The sequence below is a fragment of the Dipodomys merriami genome, unplaced genomic scaffold (genome assembly GCF_024711535.1).
Source record: "Dipodomys merriami isolate MVZ:Mamm:240054 unplaced genomic scaffold, mDipMer1.0.p SCAF_1, whole genome shotgun sequence".
NCBI classification, from domain to species: domain Eukaryota; kingdom Metazoa; phylum Chordata; class Mammalia; order Rodentia; family Heteromyidae; genus Dipodomys; species Dipodomys merriami.
The window spans coordinates 16,251,774-16,276,019 of record NW_027202270.1 but is presented as its reverse complement, the minus strand read 5'-3'; the positions used below and the strand labels follow the sequence as shown (position 1 = coordinate 16,276,019).

The 24,246-nt window shown below is 55.2% G+C and overlaps 1 protein-coding gene across 1 annotated transcript; it reads left to right on the top strand.

Moving 5' to 3' along the window:
* Positions 1-932: 932 nt before the first annotated feature.
* Positions 933-23,816, top strand: Asic4 (acid sensing ion channel subunit family member 4). Its single transcript, XM_070025426.1, has 11 exons — positions 933-1,005; positions 1,392-2,281; positions 17,802-17,946; positions 18,050-18,177; positions 18,363-18,525; positions 18,971-19,027; positions 21,024-21,177; positions 22,676-22,767; positions 22,845-22,924; positions 23,220-23,324; positions 23,492-23,816. The coding sequence occupies exons 2-11, from the start codon at positions 1,700-1,702 to the stop codon at positions 23,603-23,605; spliced, it is 1,620 nt and encodes a 539-aa protein (XP_069881527.1). The 5' UTR covers positions 933-1,005; positions 1,392-1,699; the 3' UTR covers positions 23,606-23,816.
* Positions 23,817-24,246: the final 430 nt, after the last annotated feature.

The window sequence follows — 24,246 nt, the reverse complement described above, 5'->3', positions numbered from 1 at the left end:
GTGACCGTTGGGCAGCGGTGGCTGGACCTCGGGCTCTAATCCCCAGCAGCTGCCGTTTCCCTCAGATCGATTCCCTTCTCACTTTTTTTTTTTTTTTCAGCTGCTGGTTCCGAGGCTTGGATCGATGGAGCCTCCCCCGCCCCTCCGAGCTTCCTCTCCCTGCTGCTCATTAGCGCCCGCCCCGATTAATCAGCACCCCCCTTTCCTCGGAGGGACAAGTGCTTTCTCCCCTGTGCGGGCTCACACTCTCACACGGGGGCTCCCCTGAGCGTGGCAGCCACCCCCACCCTGGGGGCATCCATGTATCCCTTCCTGATCAGCCTCCCTCTGATAGCTTCCCTCCCTCTGCCTGTGATGGACACCCACATGTCTGCCTCCCCCCTCCACCTAGGAGAGCAGACCCCTGCTGGGGCTCCCCTTACCCCACTCAGCCAGGCCACAGTGCACCCCTGGCATCATTGTCCTTAGGAGAGCATTCCTTCTGATTGGAGCCAGGCACGATCTTCCCCCTCCACCCCAATACCTCCACTAGGACTCTTCTTCTCCCTCTATTCTATACCTTTCTCCTTGTTTGAGAGCCCCCACCCACCCCCTTGCTCGGGGGCCCGTTCATCCAGCACCCCTCCCCCAAACCTGGTCATGGCAAAGCATTTGGAGAACCTTTGGGGGGTGCAAAGCGGCAAGTTAGCCAGGGTGGTCTCTATCCGGGCTGCGTGAGTGACTGTGATAGCAGAGTTAGAGGTAAGGTGAGAGGAAAAAGAGACAGCCTCCCTGCGGGGGCAGGGTACCTTAGGGTGATGAAATCAGCCGCCAAAGCTCTAGGGAAGCTAAAAGTCTCGGAGTCACAGTTGTCTCTAATGTGTCTCGCCTGCCCTCTCCTTCTTCCTTCCTCTCTCATTCAAACAAGTGGCTCTCTCTTTCTCTCTCAAGGAGTTCTGGAAGCTGCGGTGAGTGAGGCAGTGGAATCAGGTGGTAGCCGGAGTCAGGAGTCAAGGAGGCCAGGAGGTAGGAGATGCGAGTTGGTTGAGCCTTCGCTGGGTGTGGTCCAGAAAAGTGGCCACGAGTCCACTGGGTACTGTGGACACAGCACTTTTCCCTGGGTGGCCTAGGAGTGGGCTCTCTTGGAGCCCCCCCATGAGTGGCTAGGGTGGACCAAGAGTTTAGGGAACTGCCCTAATCCAGGGATCCCTAGCCTGGGCTGGGAGGTGGGGGGGCTTTCCCCTCCCTGGCCTGGCTCCTGCCGCCCGTGCTGCCGGTGAAACGCTGTTGACATGTCCTGAATTATTAAGCACGGGGTGGGCTCCGGAGCACATGCTGAGCCGAGCGGCTGGGGCTGCGCGGCGTGGCGGAGCAGCGCTTGCTCCCTCGCTCACTCGCTCGCTCGCTCGCAGGGACACACGCAGGGGCTGACAGCTGTGCTGGTGCTGATAAGGGAAGCCACAAGGAGACGATCGAGGAGAGAGACAAGCAGCGGCAGAGGCAGCAGCGGCAGAGGCAGCACCTAGGGCTGCGGAGCGGCTGGGAGTGGGAGTGACGCCCCCACCTCGGGCCCCCACCCTGTCCCAGTCCTCCTCCCGCTTGCCCTGAGTTTAGAAGAGCAAGCCGCTGCCACCACCAACACTCCGGAGGGCACCGGGGCTTCTGGCCAGGGAGGGACAGTGGCAGTAAGGCTCTGGCCAGTCCCAGCAGCCGGGGACAGATGCCGATCGAGATTGTGTGCAAAATCAAATTTGCTGAGGAAGATGCAAAACCTAAGGAGAAGGAGGCAGGGGATGAGCAGAGCCTCCTGGGTGCTGCTCGCGGGGCAGCAGCCCCTCGGGACCTGGCCACCTTTGCCAGCACCAGCACTCTGCATGGGCTGGGCCGGGCCTGTGGTCCAGGCCCCTACGGACTTCGAAGAACCCTCTGGGCCTTGGCCCTACTCACCTCGCTGGCTGCCTTCCTGTACCAGGCGGCTGGCTTGGCCCGGGGCTACCTGACCCGACCTCACCTGGTAGCAATGGACCCCGCTGCCCCAGCCCCAGCGGCGGGCTTCCCGGCCGTCACCCTCTGCAACATCAACCGCTTCCGACATTCGGCACTCAGCGATGCTGACATCTTCCACCTGGCCAATCTGACAGGGTTGCCCCCAAAAGACCGAGATGGACACCGTGCGGCCGGCCTGCGCTACCCAGAGCCTGACATGGTAGACATCCTCAACCGCACTGGCCACCAGCTTGCCGACATGCTCAAGAGCTGCAACTTCAGTGGGCACCACTGCTCTGCCAGCAACTTCTCCGTGGTGAGTTCCGCCAGCTGGGCTGCCTGGCCTGGGGTGGCCAGAGGCTGGCGCGGGGGGGGGGGGCTGGTACGTGAGGGCATCCTCCACAGGGCTTCCCTTCCTTCCGCCACCAGAGGCAGGCCTCGTGTCTCCCCCAGCTGGTGTGTTTCCCTCTGGCTTCCCATCCTGGAGCAGTGGATCCTCAGAGGGGGCTTCCTTGGCCAGACTGCTGCTCGCTCATCTTCTTGGTCCCGTGTCCGGGGATAGAATCTGGGAGTATCCTGGGGGTGGGCCCAGGGGTCTTGAAGCTGGCCACGATCCCAAGGCCAGATGGATTGGACCTCACTTTGATCCTGGCCCCCCTTTTCTTTTGGGGGCTCCTGGATTCTTCCTTCCCACCAGTGAAGGTGACATAAAGGGAAGTGCCTGGTTGGGGGGGGGTCTCTGGCTAGGACTGGCGAGCTAGCCTGGCCAGCAGGCTGCACGGAGATGGTCTTCATGGACACTAGGTTCCAGTCTTTTCCGCCTCTGTGTCTCTCTCTCTCACACACACCCCCTTCACAACACCCCACACATCCCTCTTTCATGCTCTCCTCCGGCCTCTCCCGCTTGCCAGTACCCCCTCCACCCTCTGCTCTTGCTGCACCCTTGCCCAGCTCTGACTCTTTACTGGGAATCACTCATTCACTCTATGTGCATCTCAGCCTCAGTGCTGGCACACGCACACACGTGCACACACGCACGCGCGTGCACACACACACACACACTCCTGCTTGGGGACACTGTTTCCCACATACACTCAGTGTCCCCATCACTATACTCACGTGCACAGCTACACACCCACACACCCAGAGAGCTACTTGTGTTTGTGTCCATTTCCCAGCTCCTAGCTGCCAAGGATGGGGTCACACTGTGGGTGCCATCCCGTCTATCCTGGCCACTGTTTCCTATTCTCCATTTGGGGAATGCCGGCATCATCCTTCACGTCGGTGTAAACACAGGCACACGTAGTATCAGCTCTGGCTGCTGTCTCCTGCACACCTACCACTGTCAGGTGTGTGTGGGGGTGTGTCTCGCATCCCTTCTGATTATCAGGACTCCACTCACCCACAGTCAGAGACTGTTATTCATGGGGTTTGAGATGCCTGTCCCCAGTCCCCTATTGACTCTGTGTGTGTGTCTGTGTGTCTGTGGTTTCATCCTTACCACCACTGCCCCATGCTTGTGCAGATATGTGGTGTTAATGTGGTGCCCACTCAGGCTTTTCCTCCTTAGGACTCAGCCCCCATTCCCCAGGCTCATGCTCACTCATTGCTTCGGTGTCATCAGGAAACAGGTGCCAACGGGGTTCCGGATCCCCACTATGCCTGCTGCCGTGTTTAGGGGCTCCTGTCAGGGATGAGGGAGTTAGGTGGAAACAGAGGATCAGGAAGGAGCGGATTGAGAGGCAGAGTCAGGGAGCAGAGAGCAGATATCCGCTTGTTGTCCAGCTATACACCCTGTCTTCTAGGGGGGTAAAAATCACTGCTCCCCAAAGCAAGGGCTGAGTGGGTGTCCACAGAGGAGGTGTGGTATGGAGTGTGCATGTAGCTTTTAGGATCCCTGGGGCTTCTTCTTATAGCCTCACCCCTCTGTGTTGAGTGTAGGGGTGGGGGCAGTCTCAGCAGGTGCTGCTTGGGCAGAAATCAATGGGGTCTTTGTGTCTCTGAGCAGGAGTTTGTATATCAGGCCCTGGTTGGGGGTGGGCAGGAAAAGGGAAAGGGGAATGACACATGTGGGTGGAAGAAGAGATGGAGGGGGTGAAGAAGTAAAGGGAGGAAGACCCGGGGTTCCTGCCAGCTCCAGGGAAGGAGGATACAGGGACAGGGAATCTCCCGATCAAAGCTGGAGAGTCTCTGGGAATCCTGGGGAAGGCCAGGTGGAGTAAAGGTACATTTCCCATAAGCACTTTGATACACTGGAGCTGGGGAGGGAGAATGGGAGTTTGTGGGTCTCAGCTCTGGGGCTGTGGGCTGTGGCAAGATGCTGAAGATAGGAGTAAAGCAAGCACTGGGGTACAGAATTCTAGCCCTTTAGGGACCTCTGATCCCGCATCTCCAGTCTAGACTTGCACACACCACCCCCTCATTTGCTGAGTATAACACTTAACAACCAGTGTTGGGTCTGCTGGAATTAGAGGTTGGGATAGGCCATGCCCATGACAATGGGATGTGTTGCTTGGGTGAGACTGGAGAAGGGACATGAAGACACAGTCTTTGCTAAGAACATGAGGTCCTTGGGATGTCCATGATGGAGACACAACAGTCTTTGGTAGGTAGATCGGTATGTGAGCCATGTGGGGAAAACCTGCCAGGAAATGAATGGTGAAATGGCCAGTGACCGAGACAGACAGCCTTCGGTGCCCGGCTGTTATGTGTTTTCTGTTGCTTTCCCTGTTTCCTCCTTCCCACTCCCCACTCTGCTGTGACCTTTCCTCCGGAATCCAAGTTAATAAATGTCACATTTTCCAGCCTATTTTTACTCTGGGTAATATGCCCTCCCCCAGTCCCCTAAGCTGCTGCTCTTGCCTCTGTTACCACTGCAATCACACTCCCAAATGTCCCTTCATTGGCTCTCAGTCAGCCAGCCATTCAGCATGGGGTTCTTATAACCTACTATGTGTGGAGCTTCCTGCTAGGATCTAAGGGGACAGAAAAAATAAATAAATGAAGGAGAGAGAGAGAGAGAGAGAGAGAGAGAGAGAGAGAGAGAGAGAGAGAGAGAGAGAGAGAGAGAGAGAGAGAGAGAGGAAAATTCTAGTCCCCAGCCCCTGTCCACAGGCTGCCTACAATCTTGTGATAGAGCAGGGACAGAGATTCTCAAAAGCTTAAGCAACCATGCAAGAGTTAATCAGCCATGCAAGCAGTGTCATAAGATGCCAGGATTAATTGCCAGATGAGGTGCATGGCTGGTAAGAGCCTGAGTTCAGAGGAGAGAGAGAGAGAGAGAGAGAGAGAGAGAGAGAGAGAGAGAGAGAGAGAGAGAGAGAGAGAGAGAGAGAGAGAGAGAGAGGCCACTCTGGGCTGAAGAGGTCTGAGAAGCTTAAGGGATGAGGCAGACTGGCCAAGATTTGGAGAGGAGAGAGGGAAGAAAGAAAGGAGAGGGAGCTGGATGAGGGAGGTTCTCTCTGCCACTCTAGCCTGCTCTCCTCCCCTCAACCTTCCAGCTCTTCTCTTCTTTTTCTCTTCTTTCCATGCTCAGTGTCACACTAAGCCACTCCTACCTCACCTCCTACTCTTACCATCACCGATATTCCTTGGTAGACAGCTCTCCCACCCTGATTCCCTACTACCACCAGCTTCCCCTAACCTCCTGTTCCAAACCCCAGTTCTACTTTCCCCACCTTAGTTCATTCTAGGCCTGCCCACTTACTAGAAGGCAGACATCACTCTTTCTTTCTAGCCTTCATTTCTTTCCCTGTACAATGCACCATCTCCTCTCAGCTGGGACTATTCACTGAACAGGACAAGTGTGAATTCTGGACCTACCTGATCATGCAGAATTGAACCTCAACTCTACTCCTTCAACTGTATGGTCTTGGGGAAACCAAAATATATCTGTGAGCCTCAGTTCTGGTGTTCATTAAATAGGATATGAGAACCTAAATATTTGGGGTTGTCATGAGGATTAAAGAGAGACCTGTAAAGAGCTAGCATGTGGACTGGCTTACATATAAAATGCACTCTTACAAGGGTCAGCTATTATAATGATCCCAGCTCCTGGCTATCTTGAACCTGATCGTTTTCAGCACCATGCAGTGTTTTCTGACCTCTGCTCTCCATCACCTAGTCTTCCCTTTTGTGACCCAGGCCCACAACCTCCTCTGTGTTATTGTAGCCTTCTCATTCTCTCCCATCATTCTATCCAACCCTTCCAAATAGGCATGTGTGTATCCAGGAATGTCCCATTTGTGTATACTTTCCTCTGGTGATCGTGGAAATGTCTTGTGTGGTCGCTAGCTGCCCATGGCTGTTGAGCATTTGAAATGGGATCAGAGGCATGTGCTGGTGGCTGCTCTCCTGGACAACTCAGCTTTCATGATCCTAGGAATGAGGTACAGAATGCCCGTCAGAGACAGAGCAGGAATTTACAGCTGGGACCAAGGACATAGGGGTTGGATGCCACCTGTGATTGGAACTTGGTTGTCTGCTGTTGGGCTGAGGTCCCAGGGTGAGCTGAGCAGGGGACCTACCGCCAGGAGGTGAAGGGCACTGGGTGTCTGGGAATACCTGGTGAGCCAAGACATCTCCCCCCCACCCCGCCCCCCAGGTACAGCCACGACCTTGGTCTCTTCCATCCCACTATCTGGAAAATTAAGGCATGGGGAGGGAGAGACTCCCTGAGGAGGCAGGGGTCCTGACACCCCCAGTGTGGCAAGAGGACAGAGCCCTATGGGCGCCTCCTGTCTGTATCCTCTCTTGGCTCTCAGGCTTCCCTCCCCCTCCCGACCCTCCTTCCCCACACGCTGGTGACTGCCGTGACTATTAATCACTCGCCCTGTTCTCTTCCTCTCTACTAATCAGGCACAATTAGACAAGGCCTCTTCCAGCTGGGCAGTCCCCCCTCCCTGCCCTCCTCCCTCCCCTCCCAGGCCTACCCAGCCGCCACACAGGACTGCTCAGAGACAAGGAGGACCACATGTAAAAGCCCTGCAGTCTCTGTCCACCTCAGCCCCTGATTTGGGGCTCTTCTGCAATCCTTCTCCCCACCCCCTCTAATCCAGCTTCCTCTTTTCCTACCTGGTACAGTCAGATCAGTATTGAGTGTCTGCCCCTGCCCCTTGCCCTTTGTTGGCCATAGGCAGTAACTCTATGCTCGCTCCCAATTCCATACTTTTACCATTAGGTCTAAGGAAGGGGCAGGGGTTCTTGTCCAGGTTGGTCCAAGTCTCTCTTATTTAGTAGATGAGTTTAATTGTGTCCCCTATCCTCTGTCCATTCCTCGGACCCCTCTGGTCCCATCTTCTCCTAAGATGTAAACCCTGAGTGCATTTAGTTCAACATCTAGTTTAGGGGTGGGCCTGCCTTCGGGAGTGGGGTTGTGTCAGTAAACGCACACAATGGGGAAGGTCTGAGGCAGACCAGAGTTAACCCGCAGCCCTGACGTGGCAGCCGCTTCTCAAATCCAGCTTAACTGATGTGCTGTGTGAGGGTGTCCAGGGTTGGTAGGTCTCCACTTGCCCAATGAAGCTGCCAATAGTACTTATTTCAACAAATTTTCCGATTTTTAAAAATGCTGAAGGCTGCCTGCAGCTTACTTAGATGGCAGAGCCCAGTCAGTGTCCTGCCCACCTCTTCCTATGGGCAGTGGCTGCGGCTTCTCAGCCCTCCTGGAGGGGGCGCTCTCGCCATGGAGTCGATGGAGGGGGCTGTGGGCAGTGTGCCCGCGGGGACGGGCAGAGACGGTGACCGTGATGGAGGACCGTGGGGAGGGTCATGAGGGACATGCCCCACAGGGCCCCCCACGCCGCCGTCCTGTGGCCTCTTCATTAATCAGGAATCAGCCCCGAGCTGGGCTCATTATCAGCTCAGCTTCTTATGGCACTGCCGGAAGATGCTGATTAGCATGTGAAGAAATGGCCCTCACTTACCTCTCCCCCCCCCCGCCCCCCCCCCCGTCCTCCCTCTTTCTCTCTGGGGTGCTTCTTCCTGGACCCCGCCCCCCCTCCCCTGCCCTTCTGTTTCCTGGGAGGAAATCACTCCCTCTTGTGGTGGTAGTGGGCCTGCCTCCTCCAAGTGTGTGTAGGGAGGGTGGGGGGGGGGGAAGACTGGGGAAGAGCGGGGGCAGAAAGGATCAAGGATCGGGAGGCAGAAGTAGGGTCCCAGGGTAACCAAGAATGATGCCCTGCCTCAAGGCTGCCAGCCCAAGGGCCCCGGGGGGCCGGGGTGGGGTGGGGGTGGGGGCACTGATGGGGGCGGTGGAGCCCCGAGAGATCTGGGTGGTCCAGGGGAGATGGACAGCCATGCGGAGGACGGGACAGGGCCACCTCGGGGTGGACGGGCCACCTCGGGGTGGACGGCCAGCCCTGTTCTCCTAGTCGTCTGAAAACGCGGGGCGGAGGGGGAGCGGGAGGGGCGGCCAGCAGCCCGGGGGGCAGGAGGCCCCGGGTGGTTTTTGTGTTTGCGCTTTGGGAAATCACCGTTGAGGTTTAAAAGGCCTCGGAGCCCCCTCCCCCCCAGGTGGGGAGATGGGGGATGGGGCACGGGGAGGGGGGCTAGGCAGGAGGAGGCGGGAACAGGAGGGGTACGACGCTGTGTGTTTTCTGGGCGTCTGCCCCTCTTCCCGGGGATGGGGATGGGGATGGGGGGGGGCTGGATTTGCAGCCCGTCCCCACCCCCTACCCCCAGTGCTCACGGTGCCCTTGGGACCGCGGCTTTGGGGCGGGGGCCGGGGGGGGGGGGAGCAGTTCCAGAGAGAGAGGCCTGGGCTGCGGCAGCCGTGGCAGCAGCGAGAGTTCAGAGAGGAGCCACGGGATGATTAAGGGGAAATGGAGGATTGATTTAGGAGGAAAGATTAAAGGAGCTAAATCCGTGGCGCTTGGCTCAGCGGTGACTAAGCGTGGACAGGATAATAGCTTACAAATGTGTGAAAGGTGTAAATACCAAGCAGGGGGAGGGGAGGCTGCTCGGCCGGCGGGGAAGGGACGGGGCCGCACGGCGGGATTGGGGACCCCGCTTCCCCCCCCCCCGGCGACTCCCCCCCCCGCGCCGGCCCCTCCCCACCGGGGTGCTGGGGGAAGGCCTGGCGAGGAGGGTGTTCCTGGCTGAGGTTTTTGTGTTGTTTTTCTGTTTGTTTCTGGAACGTGGCTTCCCGGGCCTAGAGCTGACGGCCACCTCTCGCTCCCTCCGGGCTGGGGAAGCTCGAGGTCCCGGGTTCAAAGCCCACCCGAGTGTCTCTTCAGCACCAGCAGCTCGTTCGGCGACGGCCAGGCCCGCGGGCCGCACCGGCCCCCGCATCGCCCTCCTTGGGGACGCGCCCCTCCCCCGCGGCCTGCCCCTTCCCGGGTGGCGGCCGAGGCGCGCGCGCTGGGCGCGGTGTCCCCGCCGCCGTGGAAGCCTCTGGCGCTGCTGTGCGCGCGCGGAGGTCACTTTGCCGAGGAGCCGGCAGCCGAGGGAATGCAAATGAGGCGAACCCGGGGAGGGGAGCCGAGGCCCGGCGGAGACGGAGGGAGGGCAGCCGAGGCCCCGCGGAGACGGAGGGAGGGCGCCGTGATGGATGCCTGGCCCGCGGGAGGGAGCGGGGCCCGTGCGGAGCGGGGCTGCTGGGTGCGGCCTCGCCGCGCGGGTGGCCAGGCCGGTGCCACCCGGGGCGGGGGGGGGGAGGGAGCCGCGATGAGGGAGATCGGGGTTCCCGAGGGCGCACCTCGGTCGGGTCCCCCCCCTCCCCGCATCCCCGACGCCCGGAGCGCGCGCCCGCCGTGGGTGTGTGCCTGAAGGCACAACTCAACCACAACTTCGCTGCGAGGGGCGGGCAGGGCGGGAAAGGCCTGGGTTACCAATTAAAAATACTGTCGCCAGCAAAACTGACTTTCTAGCGTTTAAGCAAGCCTGGGCCGAGGCTGCCTGGAAGCAGTTTGGACGGTTCACCTGGGTCCCTGAGCCCCCCCCCCCCCCCCCACGGCCTGGCCTGGCCAAGGATGCCTGACCGCCTTCCCCTGCTGTTCGCATTTACGCGTCCTAGCACTACTCACTTTTCCCACCTTGTGCCCGAAGTCATCCAGAAAAGCACTGGGGAGGGCGTGCTGATTTGGGGGTAACTGTGTTGATGACGTTGTAGTTTGTCCCCCTTTCCCCCACTGTAGCCAAGCCTGCTGGCGTGTGTGCGGGGGGAGGGGTTTCTGTGTGCACCTTGTCTTGACTAAGGCCACTGTCTTTTGTCCTTCCTGGCTTGTGTAAAGCAGCTTTCCCTGAACCTCCAACTCAAATCCAACCCGTTCCACCATGGAAGGCCTTGGCGGGGACTTTCCATCCCAGCGGTGGATCACAGCCAGTAACATCTATCTGTGCGAATGTTGGATTTGTGTATTTTGTTCCTGCTTGTAGACTTGGCACTTGGAACCTGCCTGGCATCTAGTGTAGGTGCTCAATAAACACTTTTTGAATGAATGCATGCCTCCACACCAGGCAGCAAAGTCCTTGAGACAGAGACTACTTTGTTCTTGGACATAACCCCAGCACCGATCACAGTCACAGTGACACAGTGTACAGGCTCAATAGATGGCGTTGGCCATATAGGTTTGTTTGTTTGTTTGTTTGTTGTCAGTCATGGATGGGGCTTGAATTCTGGGCTTGGGCACTGTCCCTGAGCTCTTCAGCTCCAGATGAGTGCTCTAACCACTTGAGCCACAGTGCCACTCCGGTTTTCTGGTGGTTAATTGGAGATAGGAGTCTCACCAACTTTCCTGCCTGGGCTGGCTTTGATCCTCAGCTCTCAGCCTCCTGAGTAGCTAGGATTACAGGGGTGAGCCACCGGTGCCCGGGCATATATGTTGTTTAAACACCATTTCCCCCCATCCTGGCTCTGCCACATTATGTGACACTGATACTTTACCTTCTCTGTGTCTCCATTATCTCTTCTGTGGAATGAAAATACATCTCCTGTGTGAAGGAATTATTTATTTATTTATTGTGCCAGTCCTAGCACTAGAACTCAAGGCGTGGTTCAAGTTGACTCAGACTTGAACCAACACTGTTATCTTTTTGTTTGATCACAAGTGTGAGCTACTGGTGCCTGGCTGTTAAGGAGTAAAATTTAGGTAAAATACCCAAGACTGTGCCTGGCCCAGAGAAGGCCCAGAGAAGCTGTTACTAACATGTAATTATCTTCTGCTCCAGAAGGAAGCCTAGTTTTATTCCCATTTCATGGATGAGAAATGGAGGACCAGAGATATTAAATAAATTCAAACCCCCAAGACTTGAGTAAGTGTAAGTCCCTGAGGTAAGCTTAGTTGGGTCTTCCATCTTGGAAGAGAGCTGTATCTCAGAGCCTGGGGACTTTCCTCTGACAGAGCTCTATGCTCTGAGCAGCTCCCAAGTTGCATAGAGAGCCTTTACGCAGGGGCCTGGGAATAGGCCTGCCATCTTGGCAAGACATCCTTTCCCCAAATGGGAACCCTTCTCTGTGTCCTGGCCTTATACTACCCTGAGTTTATTTCTAACCTTCAGTCCTAATCCAGGAAGGAGCTGCTAGCCTTTTGCAGAGGTATAAGCTGAGGCTCAAAGAGCTCATTAGACACTCAAGACCATTTGAGTCACAGCACCATTTCTGGGTTTTGTGTTTTTTTGGGGGGGGTAGTGAATAAAAGATAAAGGTCTCACAGGCTTTCTAGCCCTGCCTGGCTTACACAGAGGTTCTCAGATCTCAACCTCCTGAGTAGCTAGGGTTATAGGTACGAGCCACTGGGGACACCTGGCACTTGTTTTTGTTTGAGATGGGAATCTCATTATGTTGCTCTGGCTGGCTTCAAACTGGGCTCAGGTGATCCTCCTACCCCAATGTTCTGAGGAACCCTGACTACAGGTGTATACCACTGTGCATGGGGCCAACGTTATCTCGTGTGCGCCTTAAAACTACCCCCTTGAAAGAAGTCAGGCAGAAATTTCTATTACCTTTTGACAGATGAGAAAACTGAAGTCTAGAGTTGCTGATAAATCACTACCAAAAACTAAGGTCACAGGTTATCAGTGATGAGACTGGGGTTGGAATGAATCTGAGGGAAGAGGTTGAAATTAGGAGAATGCTAGAACTGGGGGCGGAGGGGACCTGGATTCCAGTGCTGAATTTGTCCCTTTTCACGTGTGTGTCCATGGTATTGGCTATTTCCAGGCTTCTGTTCCAGCCCTTGTACAATGAGGGGCTGGTATCAGTGACCTTGATGTTCTGATTAGAGCAGATACCCAGGGGTTTTGAATTGGTATGTCTTCCTTGCTTCACTTCTTTGTAGAGGGAGAGAAGAAGGCTTTGAGCCTGGATACTGGGTCACCCCTGAGTAAAGTCAGGGCCTGGGATTGTTAGTCATGGGGTGCTAGTCATGGTCCAGGCAGGATGAAGGTGAGCAGTGCAGGGTGAAGAGGAGTTCATTCCAGGGAGCCTGAGAGGCATGGGGTGGACTCCAACAAAGGAGAATTAGGGGGAAGGGGTATTCACCCATGGAAAAGTCGGGGTGGGGCAGGGAGCATGGTGCCATGGTCTTGGCAGAAACAGGCTTCCCAGAAGGCAGTGGAGATAAAGCCCAGGATGCAGATTAGTTGTGGGATTAGCCCAGCCTGGTCTTCAGTGCTCCTGGCTGCTTCTTATCTCCTGGAGGCCCAGGGCCCTCTCCTCCCACTGCTCAGAGCCCTGGCCCTGCTAATTGCCTATTAACCCTGTGGGTTCTGTCACTGCAGGAGGAAGAGAGGCCAGAAGGGCTCAGGGAGAAAGGCAGGCAGCCAGGCAGAGAGCGAGCTATCTGAGGAAATGGAAGCTGTGGATAGATGGAGCTCAGAGGGCTGAGAGAAGTCATCGTTCAGGGAAGCAAGCACTGGACAGATCTCTCCCCCACTGCTGATCACTGTCTCTGGCAGACCTAGAGGTGTGTGTGTGGGGGGGGGGTCTGGGGGATGGAGAGGATAGAAAGGAGAGGCATCTGGGAACAGAGAGGCCTGGGGAGAAGTCTAGGAGGATGACAAGAGACAGAGACTAGGCACCCAGGCTAATGGATGGACAGAGAGGAAAGTGAGTGTGGTAGATATGCTCAGGGCAAAGTGTGTGTGTGTGTGTGTGTGTGTGTGTGTGTGTGTGTGCTTGTGCATGCACACATATAGGGTAGGATGGGATCCAGGCAATGGGAAAGAAAGACAGAGCCAGACTGATGATCAGGCTAACAGAGGGCCAGGGGCAGAGAAACAGCATCCAGAGGGACAGTCGATCAAGTGCCAGGAACAGATAAGAAGCACGGGAGAGACAGGCTGAGATCAGGAAACAGACCTTGGTCAGATGCTAAGGGGAGAGGTGGTCAGAGAGGGACAGGCAGAGCAAGGAAAGGGGCCACAAGGAAAGTGGAAGGGAATCCAAGGGGATCCTGTCTCGATCCCTCAATCTGGAGGGGTTCTGGAAGGCCACACAGCCCTGGCAAGGCCTGGAGGATGACCCAAGGCAGAGGAGAGGGTGGACCAGCCTAGGGAAATGCTATTGATCTGAGGTGGGAACAGAGCTCAGGGGCAGAGATGATGTGGAAATTGGAAATGGCCCTGGACCATGAGGACCTCCCTTGTCTGTGATTGGGCCCCAGACTTTTAGCTCCTGCACACCCTCCCCCCTTCCTGGCCAGGGCCAGTCCATAGGGAGGGAGCAGTGGACAACCAGTGGGACCTTGTGGCTGAACAGCCGTGCCGTCTCCATGGAAGAAACTGCTGGCTGTGCCGCCACCCGAGTTCTGCCACTTAGGAGCCAGCGGCCAGCTCCATGATGGATGCAGGGGCCAGGGACTGTCTCCGGGGCAACAGTGTGCTCTGCCCAGCAGTGGGCCCTCACCGGGGCTGTGCAGGTGGCATGGTCCTCCCAAGTCTGTGCTGTCCACTTCCCTATGAAGTATTCCCTAGGACCTGGACACTACTTCCACTCACCTCCCTGTGTCCATCCCCCACCCCACCCCCCAGCCACTTCCAGGACATCTGTGCCAGGTAATCACTCCCTTCCCAAGCTCGAATTTTGCTGTATCCTGCCAGAAGCAAGCAGGATCTCTCTGTCTCTGTCTCTGTCTCTCCCTCCTTTCCTCTCTTCCTCCCTTCCTCCTTCTCTCCCTCTCTCTCCCTTCCCCTCTCTCTCTTCCTCCCTTCCTCTTTCTTGCTCTCTCTGTGTTGGATATAAACTCACACTTCTGTGCCTCACCACCCAGATTCAGGCCTCTGAGAATCATCCTGACCACCTACCAGGTGTTTTATTGACACCTCTGCTTTCATGTGTGTGTACGCGAGTGTCTCTGCTCTGTTTGAATCTCCCCTGTGCACTCTTAGCCAGGCCCCTTTCCTTCTCTGGGCTTCAAGGACCTCATCATTAAACACAAGGGTAAGGATACCTAATGATCTCCTGTGGCTTTCTTTGGAGGCTCCAAGGAGAAAGATCAAAAGCAACTAGACCTGTCCCAAAGCTAAGGTGTTTGACAGTATTTGTTCTCCTTCCTTCCCTCCTTTTACCGCTCCTTCTGCAAATCTCCCTGGGCTCTGGGGGTGCCAAGAGGGGAAAGCCAGATTCCTAGTCTCGGGGAGTTCTGGTCCTCATGTGTAAAGCTGACCATCAGAGAGACAATGGTGTTGGCCACATGGCAGTCAAGGCCCCACCAAGGTGGTGTGAATACCGAGGGACGCTATGGTGAGTAACTCATCATCTGGGTCTGTTGAACAGCCCAGGCCCCCGTTAGCCTCACAACTCGAGCATGCACTCAGAATCAGCTGCGTGGGCAGGCGCTGATTCTAGGCTCTTCCTGGTCTGCAAGAGGACAAGGCTGGATGTTTTGAGATTCTTGTAAATGTGTATATATTCCCTTCACCGGCCTTCCCCACAGTACCAGGGAGCCAAGAGTCTTGCACCCAGCCATGAGAGCACAGGCCTGGAGCCGGCCGGCTTGCTGGACTCCTATACATCCATCTACTGCCTTTCTAGTCAATGTGTGCTCCATGGACCAACACAGAATGTCAGCCCTTTCCACTCACCTTCATCTATTAAGTCAAAGTTGACACTTAAAAAGAAAAAGGTATCCAGGTGATTTGTGCACGCATGAGAGTCTGAAGACCACTGACGTGGGGAACCTTGGCAAATCCGCTTAATTCTCTGAGTCTCGATTTCCTCGTCTGTAGAATGGGGAGATAATACTAACCTCAGGGTAGCTGTGAGGACTCGGCTGGTTGTTTAGCACGTTCAGCACACTGCCGACTGTCTGTGATGACCACCTCTGGCCCTCAGACGGACATGCAGCAGGGAAGGCACAGGAGGGCTACTGATAAGGAAGCCTGTGAGGAGTTGAAAAGCAGCAGATAGAGAGAGGAATGGGGAAGAAGAGAGGCAGGATGAGGGGAAGTGGGGCAGGCTTGGAGTGAGGGATGGCAGGCCATAGATATAGATGGCATGAGCAGCCAGAGCCTGGTGTCTGGATGAGCTGGGTGTCTGACTTGAACAAGCTACTTCACCTCTCTGAGCTGCAGCTCTGTCTGCTGGAACAGAGCCTGACACCTGCTTGAAAGGCAGTGTGCTGCGTGGAGGAAACAGGACAGCTGTGGATGTCATGTTCCATGAACGTCATGCTTGTTCTACATGCGGTTTTGTTTCTGGAAGAGGAGGCAGGGTGGCTGAGTGTGGGGGTGATGATCAGGGTTAGGGCTTCTGGAACACTGAGGCTGGGCTTCCGGCCCAGCTGAGGAGGGAGGCCTTAACCCTGTCTCACAAGATGTCCCTAAGGGCCCCTTGGATCTGCTCAGAATTCTGCCCTTCGCTGCCCTCAGCTCAGCCTCATCCTCCCTTTGGAGCTGGGCCTCCTGGAGATCCCTTCCCTCCACTCAGCTTCCTGCTAGTCCCCAGCTGTTTTGGTTTTTTTTGTTGTTGTTGTTGTTCCCCAGAAGAGGAGAGGGGTGGGGGAAGTGGGGGATGGGAGTGATTGAGTGCACTGACCCCTTGCCCCAAGGGAAGGTGCTGCCGGTGATGGGTTTGACCCAGGGGCTGGTCTCTTTGGGGGTGAACCTGACAGGCGGAGGGAACTAGAATCCGTCTCTCGCCTCTCTTTGCTCTCCACTCCCAACCCAGCTGCTGCTCAAGTCCCTGTAGGCAGTTAGAATTCCCAGCCTGAGCCTGGACTCTCATCTCTGGGGCACTAGCACCATCTGGTGGCTATTCTGGAGAACTCTGCAGAGGGGCTTCAGGCGAGTGCTCCTTTGGCCCCTAACTGGAGCAGGGGCTAGGAATGCCAGGACAGCTCCGTGCTTCTGTGTCTTCTGTGTAGCATGTAGTCCAGCAGGGGAGATGGATGGGGAGACAGGGAGCCAAGGAAATGAACAACTTCATGTCAGGTCTTCATGTGTGCATGAAGCAAACCCATAAATGGAATGTGAAGGTGTATGGTAGGAAGTGTCACTAAAATTGGGGCTGCCAAGAGGAGAGAGGCGTTCCAGGACCAGGAGCAAAACTGATGAAGACCAAGGAGGAGCACCAGATGTTTGATTTGTTTGATTTTTGTCTCTGAGGATGGAGGAGGAGCAGAAAAGGGAGGCAAGTGTCCCATCTTGTGGAGACTTCACACTAGGGAAGAGATTTGATTGCATGTTCTAGAAAACAAAAAACTATTTTTTTATACTGGCACTGGGGCTTGAATTCAGGGCTTAGACACTGTCCCTTAGTTAATTTTGTTTTATTTTTTTGTTTTTGATTGTGCGGCTTGAACTCAGGGCCTGGGCACTGTCCCTGAGCTCTTTTGCTCAAGGCTAGAACTCTACCACTTTGAGCCATAGCTTCACTCTCGGTTTTCTGGTGGTTAACTGGAAATAAGAGTCTCACAGACTTTCCTTCCTAGGCTGGCTTTGAACTGTGATCCTCAGATCTCAGCCTCCTGAATAGCTAGGATTACAGGCATGAGCCACTAGTGTCCAGCCTTGTCCCTTAGGATTTTTTTGCTCAAAGTTGGCACTCTACCAGTTGAGCCACAGCTCTACTTCCAGCCTTTTGATAGTTAATTGTAGGAACATAATCTCACAGATTTCCCTACTTGGTCTGGTTCCAGCTGTGCCCTCAGATTTCAGCCTCCTGAGTGGGTAGGATTACAGGGGTGAGCCCGCCAGTGTCTGGCTCCCATTGTTGTTTCTTTTTCTTTTTGCCAGTCCTGGGGCTTGAACTCAGGGCCTGGATGCTGTCCCTGAGTTTCTTTTGCTTAAGCAAAAGAAAAAGAGGTAGCATTCTACCTCCTGAGCCACAGCGCCACTTCCAGTTTTTTGGTAGTTAGTTGGAGATAAGAGTCTCATGGACTTTCCTGCCCAGATTGGCTTTGAACTATGATCCTCAGATCTCAGCCTCCTTGAGTAGCTAGGATTACAGGTGTGGGCCACCAATGCCTGATTCCCATGGTTGTTTCTTAAAAATAAATTTTACCATGTAAGTTTGATGGCATGGGATACAGATCATAAAATCCAGCAGGTGACTTGATTGTGTTCAAAAGTGCTGTGGCTGCTTGACAGGTTTGGGAGACTACGGTGAGAATGAGCATCACTGGACATAGAAGGAAAGTGGATAGATTCACTTTCAGAGGTAGACTTGCCAGGGATCAGCTGTTGAATTGGATGTGAGGATGAGCGGGATACAGAATTTGGAGGTCCTGACTTGAAAAACAGGGTAGGAATAATCAGTTTTTTTGTTTGGTCTTGTTTTGTTTTTAATTGAAAAGAGAGTTGGGGGCGAGGGTGAGGGCAGGATTTGGGAAGTTACCAAGAGTTCTGCCATTGGTATTTTCTCTCTCCCTTCCTCTTTTCTCGCCACCTCTCCCCAGGTCTACACTCGCTATGGGAAATGCTACACCTTCAATGCGGACCCGCAGAGCTCACTGCCCAGCCGGGCAGGGGGCATGGGCAGTGGCCTGGAGATCATGCTGGACATCCAGCAGGAAGAGTACCTGCCTATCTGGAGGGAGACAAGTACACAGATGGGAGAGGGGCAAGGGCCAGTCTAGGCTCCTGGGATCTGAGCCTGGGTCCTCTACTTGGGATGTGTTTCCAAAGGTCCTCATCTCTTGTACAGATGAGACATCATTTGAGGCAGGCATCCGGGTGCAGATCCACAGCCAGGAGGAGCCTCCCTACATTCACCAGCTGGGGTTTGGCGTGTCCCCAGGCTTCCAGACCTTTGTGTCCTGCCAGGAACAGCGGGTGAGAATCCCCCTCCCCCCAACAAAGCTGGGCCTGGGCCTGGCTTAGGAATGGGGCAGGCCTCCGTGCCCAGAAAGATGCTGGCCAGATCTGTCTCCCATCAGAAGTTCACAACCCAACAGTTCAAGGCCCTTGACGCTCAGTGAGACCCTTCACCAGGACTTCCTTATACCCCACCTCTGCAGTTAACCTATCTGCCCCAGCCCTGGGGTAACTGCCGGGCAGAGAGTGAACTCAGGGAGCCTGAACTGCAGGGCTACTCAGCCTATAGCGTGTCTGCCTGCCGGCTGCGCTGTGAAAAGGAAGCTGTACTTCAACGCTGCCACTGTAGGATGGTGCACATGCCAGGTGAGCATCTCACCCCAACTAGTCCTCTGTGCCACTCTGCCAGGTTCCAGAGCCTCTAGAGGCAGAGTACTGCTTGTATGCTCCCAAACAGGTGCATGTGTACAATGTGTATATCTATCTTACCTATGAGAGTGCATTTGTAGCTACGTGCGGGATTGTATGCATGTTTTCATATATGCGTTTGGGAATGCGTGCCTCTGGGCATGGTGCTGTGTACATCTGCGCTTGTATATTTGGAGGAGTTGGATGTGTACGTTCAAATGCATGTATACCAATGAATGTAAATGTTTTCATGGATGTATATATATCCATGCATGACTTTTCATGGTTAGATGCATGAGTAAGTTCACATGTGAAATAAACATGCACCTTTGTGTGCACTCCCACACCTGGCTGTGTGATGGAGAGAGAAAAAGATCTCAGGAATAATCTTCTCTCCTTTCAGGCAATGAGACCATCTGCCCACCAAATATCTACATCGAGTGTGCTGACCACATACTGGGTCCGTGCTGCCTCCTCCTCCCCTCCCTCCATCACCTTTCCTATACCTTTCCCCTCACTGTCTTGTCTCTTCTTCCAATGTCTTCCTGGAGGGCTCTTTCAGAGGTTGAACCCTCTGTCTCATATCTTGGGGGGTCTGAGGACCTTTGCAAGTGTAGGCGCTTTGGTAAGTGAGGACAGATATGAGGGATTGCAGACCACCCCCAACTTGGGAGTGATGAGTTGAGTTGACCTACTCTGAGAAAGTACAGTCAGTGATTTCTCTCTGGGTCCTGGGGAAAACACATTGCTGGCTGTGAGTATAGGTAAGGCAAACTCTGTCTGTCCATAGGTCTTGTCTGATCTGCATCTTATCCACCCATCCATCCATCTATCATCGATTGATTTTTTTCGTGTCTTTTTTTTTTTTTTTTTTTGTCATTGTGGGGCCTGAACTCTGGGCCTGGGCACTGTCCCTCAGCCCTCAGCTCTTTATCTCAAGGCTAGCACTCTACAACTGGAGCTACAGTGCCACTTCTGGCTTTTTCTGCTTATGTGGTGCTGAGGAATCAAACCCAGGGCCTCATGCATGCAAGACAAGCGCTCTACCACTGACCTACCTTCCCAGCCCCACCCCCCTTTAAAAATATCTTTATATTATATGTTGTGTTCTTGCCTTGGAAGAGTGTTCAGTCCAGCAGGTCTGTGTAACAATATGGTAGTTCTTGGATATGGAGCCTCAAGGGGCTCCAGGGTTCTGGGCAGGGGCATGTAGCCCCAACCTGGGGAGGCAAGGAGAAATTGTAGGGGAAATCAGAGAGTCAGCCACGTGTTCAGGGTGGCATACTCTAGGTGGTGAAGACAGCATATGCTGAAGACCTTGGGACCAGCATACCAGGCCAGGGTGTTTGGAAGCAGAGAGCCTGGAGGGAGCAGAAAGCATGGGAGCAGGAGGCTCTGGGACACCAGTAAGGGCTTAACGCACGGCAGGAAAGCCATCTGATTTTCTGACAGTGAACTGATGACATGAAGACAGTGGGTAGAACTTGAAGTTATTAATTACACCATTACTTCAGCAAGCTTGTGCTCACTGCAGTAATCCAGATGTGGTAGGGCCTGAGGATTTGCAGTGGGTTTGAGATGCTAGCAAGACTGATTGGCATCCACCTGCACCCATCAAAGGAGTGATTGGATGTTCAGTGAAGGAACAGACGTGTAATCAGGGTTGAAGGAGCCATAAAAGATGTGGAGAGTTCACAGAACTCTCCACACCAGGGAGCCTTCACTCTCTCAGGCCCAAAAAGGAGAAAAGAAAGGGAACACTGTGGAATCCTGGGGCTGTCTGAGCAGACTGACTGATGGCAGTGTGGCCGCAAGAGGAGGAATGCAGCCTCTGCCAATCTACATTCAGCCTGGCAGTGAGGAAGCAGGGGAAGAAATACACTAGCATCTCTGCCTCCCACCCTCTGACCCTGCCCAACTCAAGGCCAGAGGGCAAAGAAGTCAAGGCGATGGGTTGTTGGGCAGAAATCAGTTTCCTGGAGCATGAAGCAAGGCAGAGTGGAGAAGGACTTGAAGGGCTACATAGAGAAAGACAGCGCACCCAGCACGTGAATCCTGTCCATCTACTTATCCACCGGTGTATCCATCCATTCATCTATCCATCCATCCCTTCCTCCATCCCTCCCTCCCAGCATGCTCGCCATGCCTTTGTGTGGTCTGACAGATGGGCTCTGACAGCCTTCTGAGCCAGGAGGCCTCCCTGTTCCAAGGGACTAGGGGCAGAAGGAGGGGCGAGGAGAGGGGATCTGAAGATTCTATCTACACTGGATCTGTTGGGAAGTGTAAAGGCAGTCAGGATGTGGTGGGGGGAGGTGGCCAGCATCCTCTAGGAAGTGCCAGGTCTGTCCCTATGAGTGGATACGCCTGCCTCAGGACAGCCCTTGTAGGCCCTCCTTGCCGCCCGGAAGGCCCGTGGAGCCCCCTCCCCCTCTGCAGTTGGTGTCTCTGTATTGCAGATTCCCTTGGTGGAGGCTCCGAGGGTCCATGCTTCTGCCCCACTCCCTGCAACCTGACCCGCTATGGGAAAGAGATCTCCATGGTCAGGATACCCAACAGGGGCTCTGCCAGGTACCTGGCGAGGAAGTACAACCGCAATGAGACCTACATACGGTATGTGGCTTCCTACAGCCTGGGGGCAGCAGGGCAGGGTGGAGGCTGCCCTCGAAGTCCTGGTTCATGGAGGAAAATGGGAGTGGCTGATCTTTGGGTGTGCTGGGTCTTCTACCAAGAATGCGGTTTGCTGTTAACTACCCATTCTTCAAGTTGTACGTTGTGTCTACTTCCAAGGAAGGCCTAATGGATTCAAATGTTGCTCCTCTGAACTTCTCACAGCACCTTGTAAAATCTCTGCTGCTGCATGGACCTCTCTGTTTTAGAACTTTTCATGTCTTTTCCCCCTTGCAAACTGGGAGCTCTTTCAGGCTAGTTGAGGTAACAGTGTTCAACTGGAGAGGAAGATGCGAGAGGATGGAGCCAGGTGTGGTGGCTCATGCTTATAATCCCAGCTACTCAGGAGGCTGAGATATGAGGATCGAGGTTTGAAACCATCCCAGACAGGAAAGTCCCTGAAGCTCTCATTTCCAATTAGTTTTGAGCACAAAAAGCTAAGGGATAACATATCCAGGCCCTGAGTTCAAATCCCAGTACCAATACACACACATGTGCGTGCGCACACACACACACACACACACACACACACACACACACACACACACACACACTCATGGGAAGGTTGGGAAAGGAACTGAGAGGCCACACGAAGCCTGGACTTGGGCATCCTGCATCCAGTCAACCAATGCTGAGCATTACCTGGGTCCCTTAGGGAAACTTATGCCACAATTTTCAAACAAGCCACATTTCAGCATGCGGTCCTGAATCTTTGGCCCTGGTCAGTGAGAGGAAGCAGGAGGGACTTGAGCTGAGCCCATGTGGACCCTGAACTTGGGTCCCTAAGAGGATGAGAGAAGGGAGCTAGCCAGGTAGAGACGTGTGGTGTGGAGCTGGAGGAGGACAGTAGTGGCTGAGAAACAGTTTGGGTAAGAAGATGCCATACAACAGGTCCTAGGCTGACTTGAAAGCTGAGAACAGGAATCTCAGAATGAAAGGCAATAGAGAGCCACTGAAAGTTCTAGAGAGATATGTGAAAACTGGTGCTTTAGGGGAGGCAGGGGACAATACTTAAGGTCCCAGAATTTGTTGTTGTTGGTTGTAGAGCTTGAACTCTGGTCTTGGGTGCTGTCCCTGCGCTCTTTAGCTCAAGGCTAGTGCTCTACCATTTGAGCCACAGCATCACTTCCAGTTTTCTGGTGGTTAATTGGAGATTAGTGACATGGACTTTCCTACCCACGCTGGCTTTGAACCTCGATCCTCAGATCTCAGCCTCCTGAGTAGCTAGGGTTACAGGCGTGACCACCGGTGCCTGACCCAGAGATTTTTAAATTTATTCCTCTAGCCCCTAGTTACCCCTCAAATCTAGGAAGCTGGGCTCCAACCCACAGGGGTGGGGGTGGGTCTCAAATCACAATCAGCTGGACCTGAGAATTGCCCCTATCAGCCAGCTGCTGTGAAGAGCAGCCCCACCCAGATGACCTGCTTCCTGTCTCCACAGGGAGAACTTCCTGGTCCTAGATGTCTTTTTTGAGGCCCTGACATCTGAAGCCATGGAGCAGCGAGCAGCCTATGGCCTATCAGCTCTGCTGGGTGAGCCCTGGCCCCACCTACCTGGGGTAGATCAGATGCCCTGCCTACTCCCTCTTACCGGTCCTTCTGCTCCCCAGGAGACCTTGGGGGCCAGATGGGGCTGTTCATCGGGGCCAGCATCCTCACCCTGCTGGAGATCCTTGACTACATCTATGAGGCAAGGGGCCTGGAGAGCACCTGATGTGGGAAAGGCTGGGGGTGAGGGGGGTGGGAGGGTTGCAATGTCTACTCCTGGTTGGCTGCAAGGTGGGGTGGGGCTTTACTACTGGTGCCATCTCCGGATGTCACTAGAGGGCAGGGCAGGGGGGTTGCTGAGGAGTCAGAAGCCCTTTGGGTTTGGGCCTGGGGAGCTCTGTTGTGGGTCTCCTGAGTAGCTGGATGGGTGGGCTAAGGCCCTCCCTGCTCTGCCACATTTCTTGAGCCCACTGCTACCCCCACCCTGACTCCCCAAGGTGTCCTGGGACCGGCTAAAGCGGGTGTGGCGCCGGCCCAAGACGCCTCTGCGGACCTCCACTGGGGGCATTTCCACGTTGGGGCTGCAGGAGCTGAAGGAGCAGGTGAGGATGAGCAGAGCCGCAGTCAGCGCACTCTCCCCAGAACCGACAGCCCCCAACCCCGAGTTCTGAACTAACCTGTGGGAGGGGTGCTCGGGAAACAAGGAAAAGCCGTGTGAGGCTCGAGGGCACCACTTGAGCCCCCGGTCCACTCCCTTTTTGTCTTGCAGAGTCCCTGCCCAAGTCGGGGCCATGCTGAGGGAGGGGGGGCTAGTGGCCTGCTCCCCAACCATCACCACCCCCATGGCCCCCCAGGAGGCCTCTTCGAAGATTTCGCTTGCTAGGATGGTGCTGTGGCCAAGGACCCAGGAGGCTGGAACCCCTCCAGGATTCCACATACCTCCTGCTCCTAGGACAGAAGGCGTAGGGCCGCCAGGGCTGAGGGGAGGGGCGGTGCTCACTGACAGGACCAGGCTCAGTCCTGCTCTCCCACTGGGACTCAGCTGCCTTGCACAAGGGTCCTTCTTGTCCACACTCCCTACCCCCAGCCCGGTGTCTGGGGAGGGCCCCTGGGGAAGGGGAGAAGGGGGGGGAGGTGGAGGCCACCCTGGCATGGCTGGCCCCTCTGTACATTTGTATATATTTAAGGGAAGACGGGGTGGGGGTGGGGCACAGATGTAAGTGGGTGGGGCTACACGGGTGGGTGAGTGGGGGACAGCCCCGGTCCCAGCCCTAATAGCAGCAGAAGGGAGGGGAGGTCCCTGGTCCTCAGGCATGCTGGGCTGGTTTCTACTTCCCGCTCTCCAGGCCCAGCACCCCTTTTGGCACGGGGTGGGTGGGTGGCCCAGCAGGCCTGGCCCAGCTCCCAATGCCCCTTGTACCGGCCCCACCGGAGTCCCCGCCACAGGCGGGACAGGAGACCTTTCAGACCTTAGCTGAGCTTGGGGGTGGGAAGGGAGCCTTCTCAGGCTTCTCTCCCTCCAGA

What these genes read in the sequence shown, in the direction of transcription:
- Asic4 (XM_070025426.1), top strand. Translation starts at nt 1,700, where the DNA reads ATGCCGATCGAGATTGTGTGCAAAATCAAATTTGCTGAGGAAGATGCA. An exon ending in TAGGATGGTGCACATGCCAG is followed by an intron (nt 18,526 to 18,970) that starts GTGAGCATCTCA and finishes CTCTCCTTTCAG; the next exon opens with GCAATGAGACCATCTGCCCA. An exon ending in CGCAATGAGACCTACATACG is followed by an intron (nt 21,178 to 22,675) that starts GTATGTGGCTTC and finishes CTGTCTCCACAG; the next exon opens with GGAGAACTTCCTGGTCCTAG.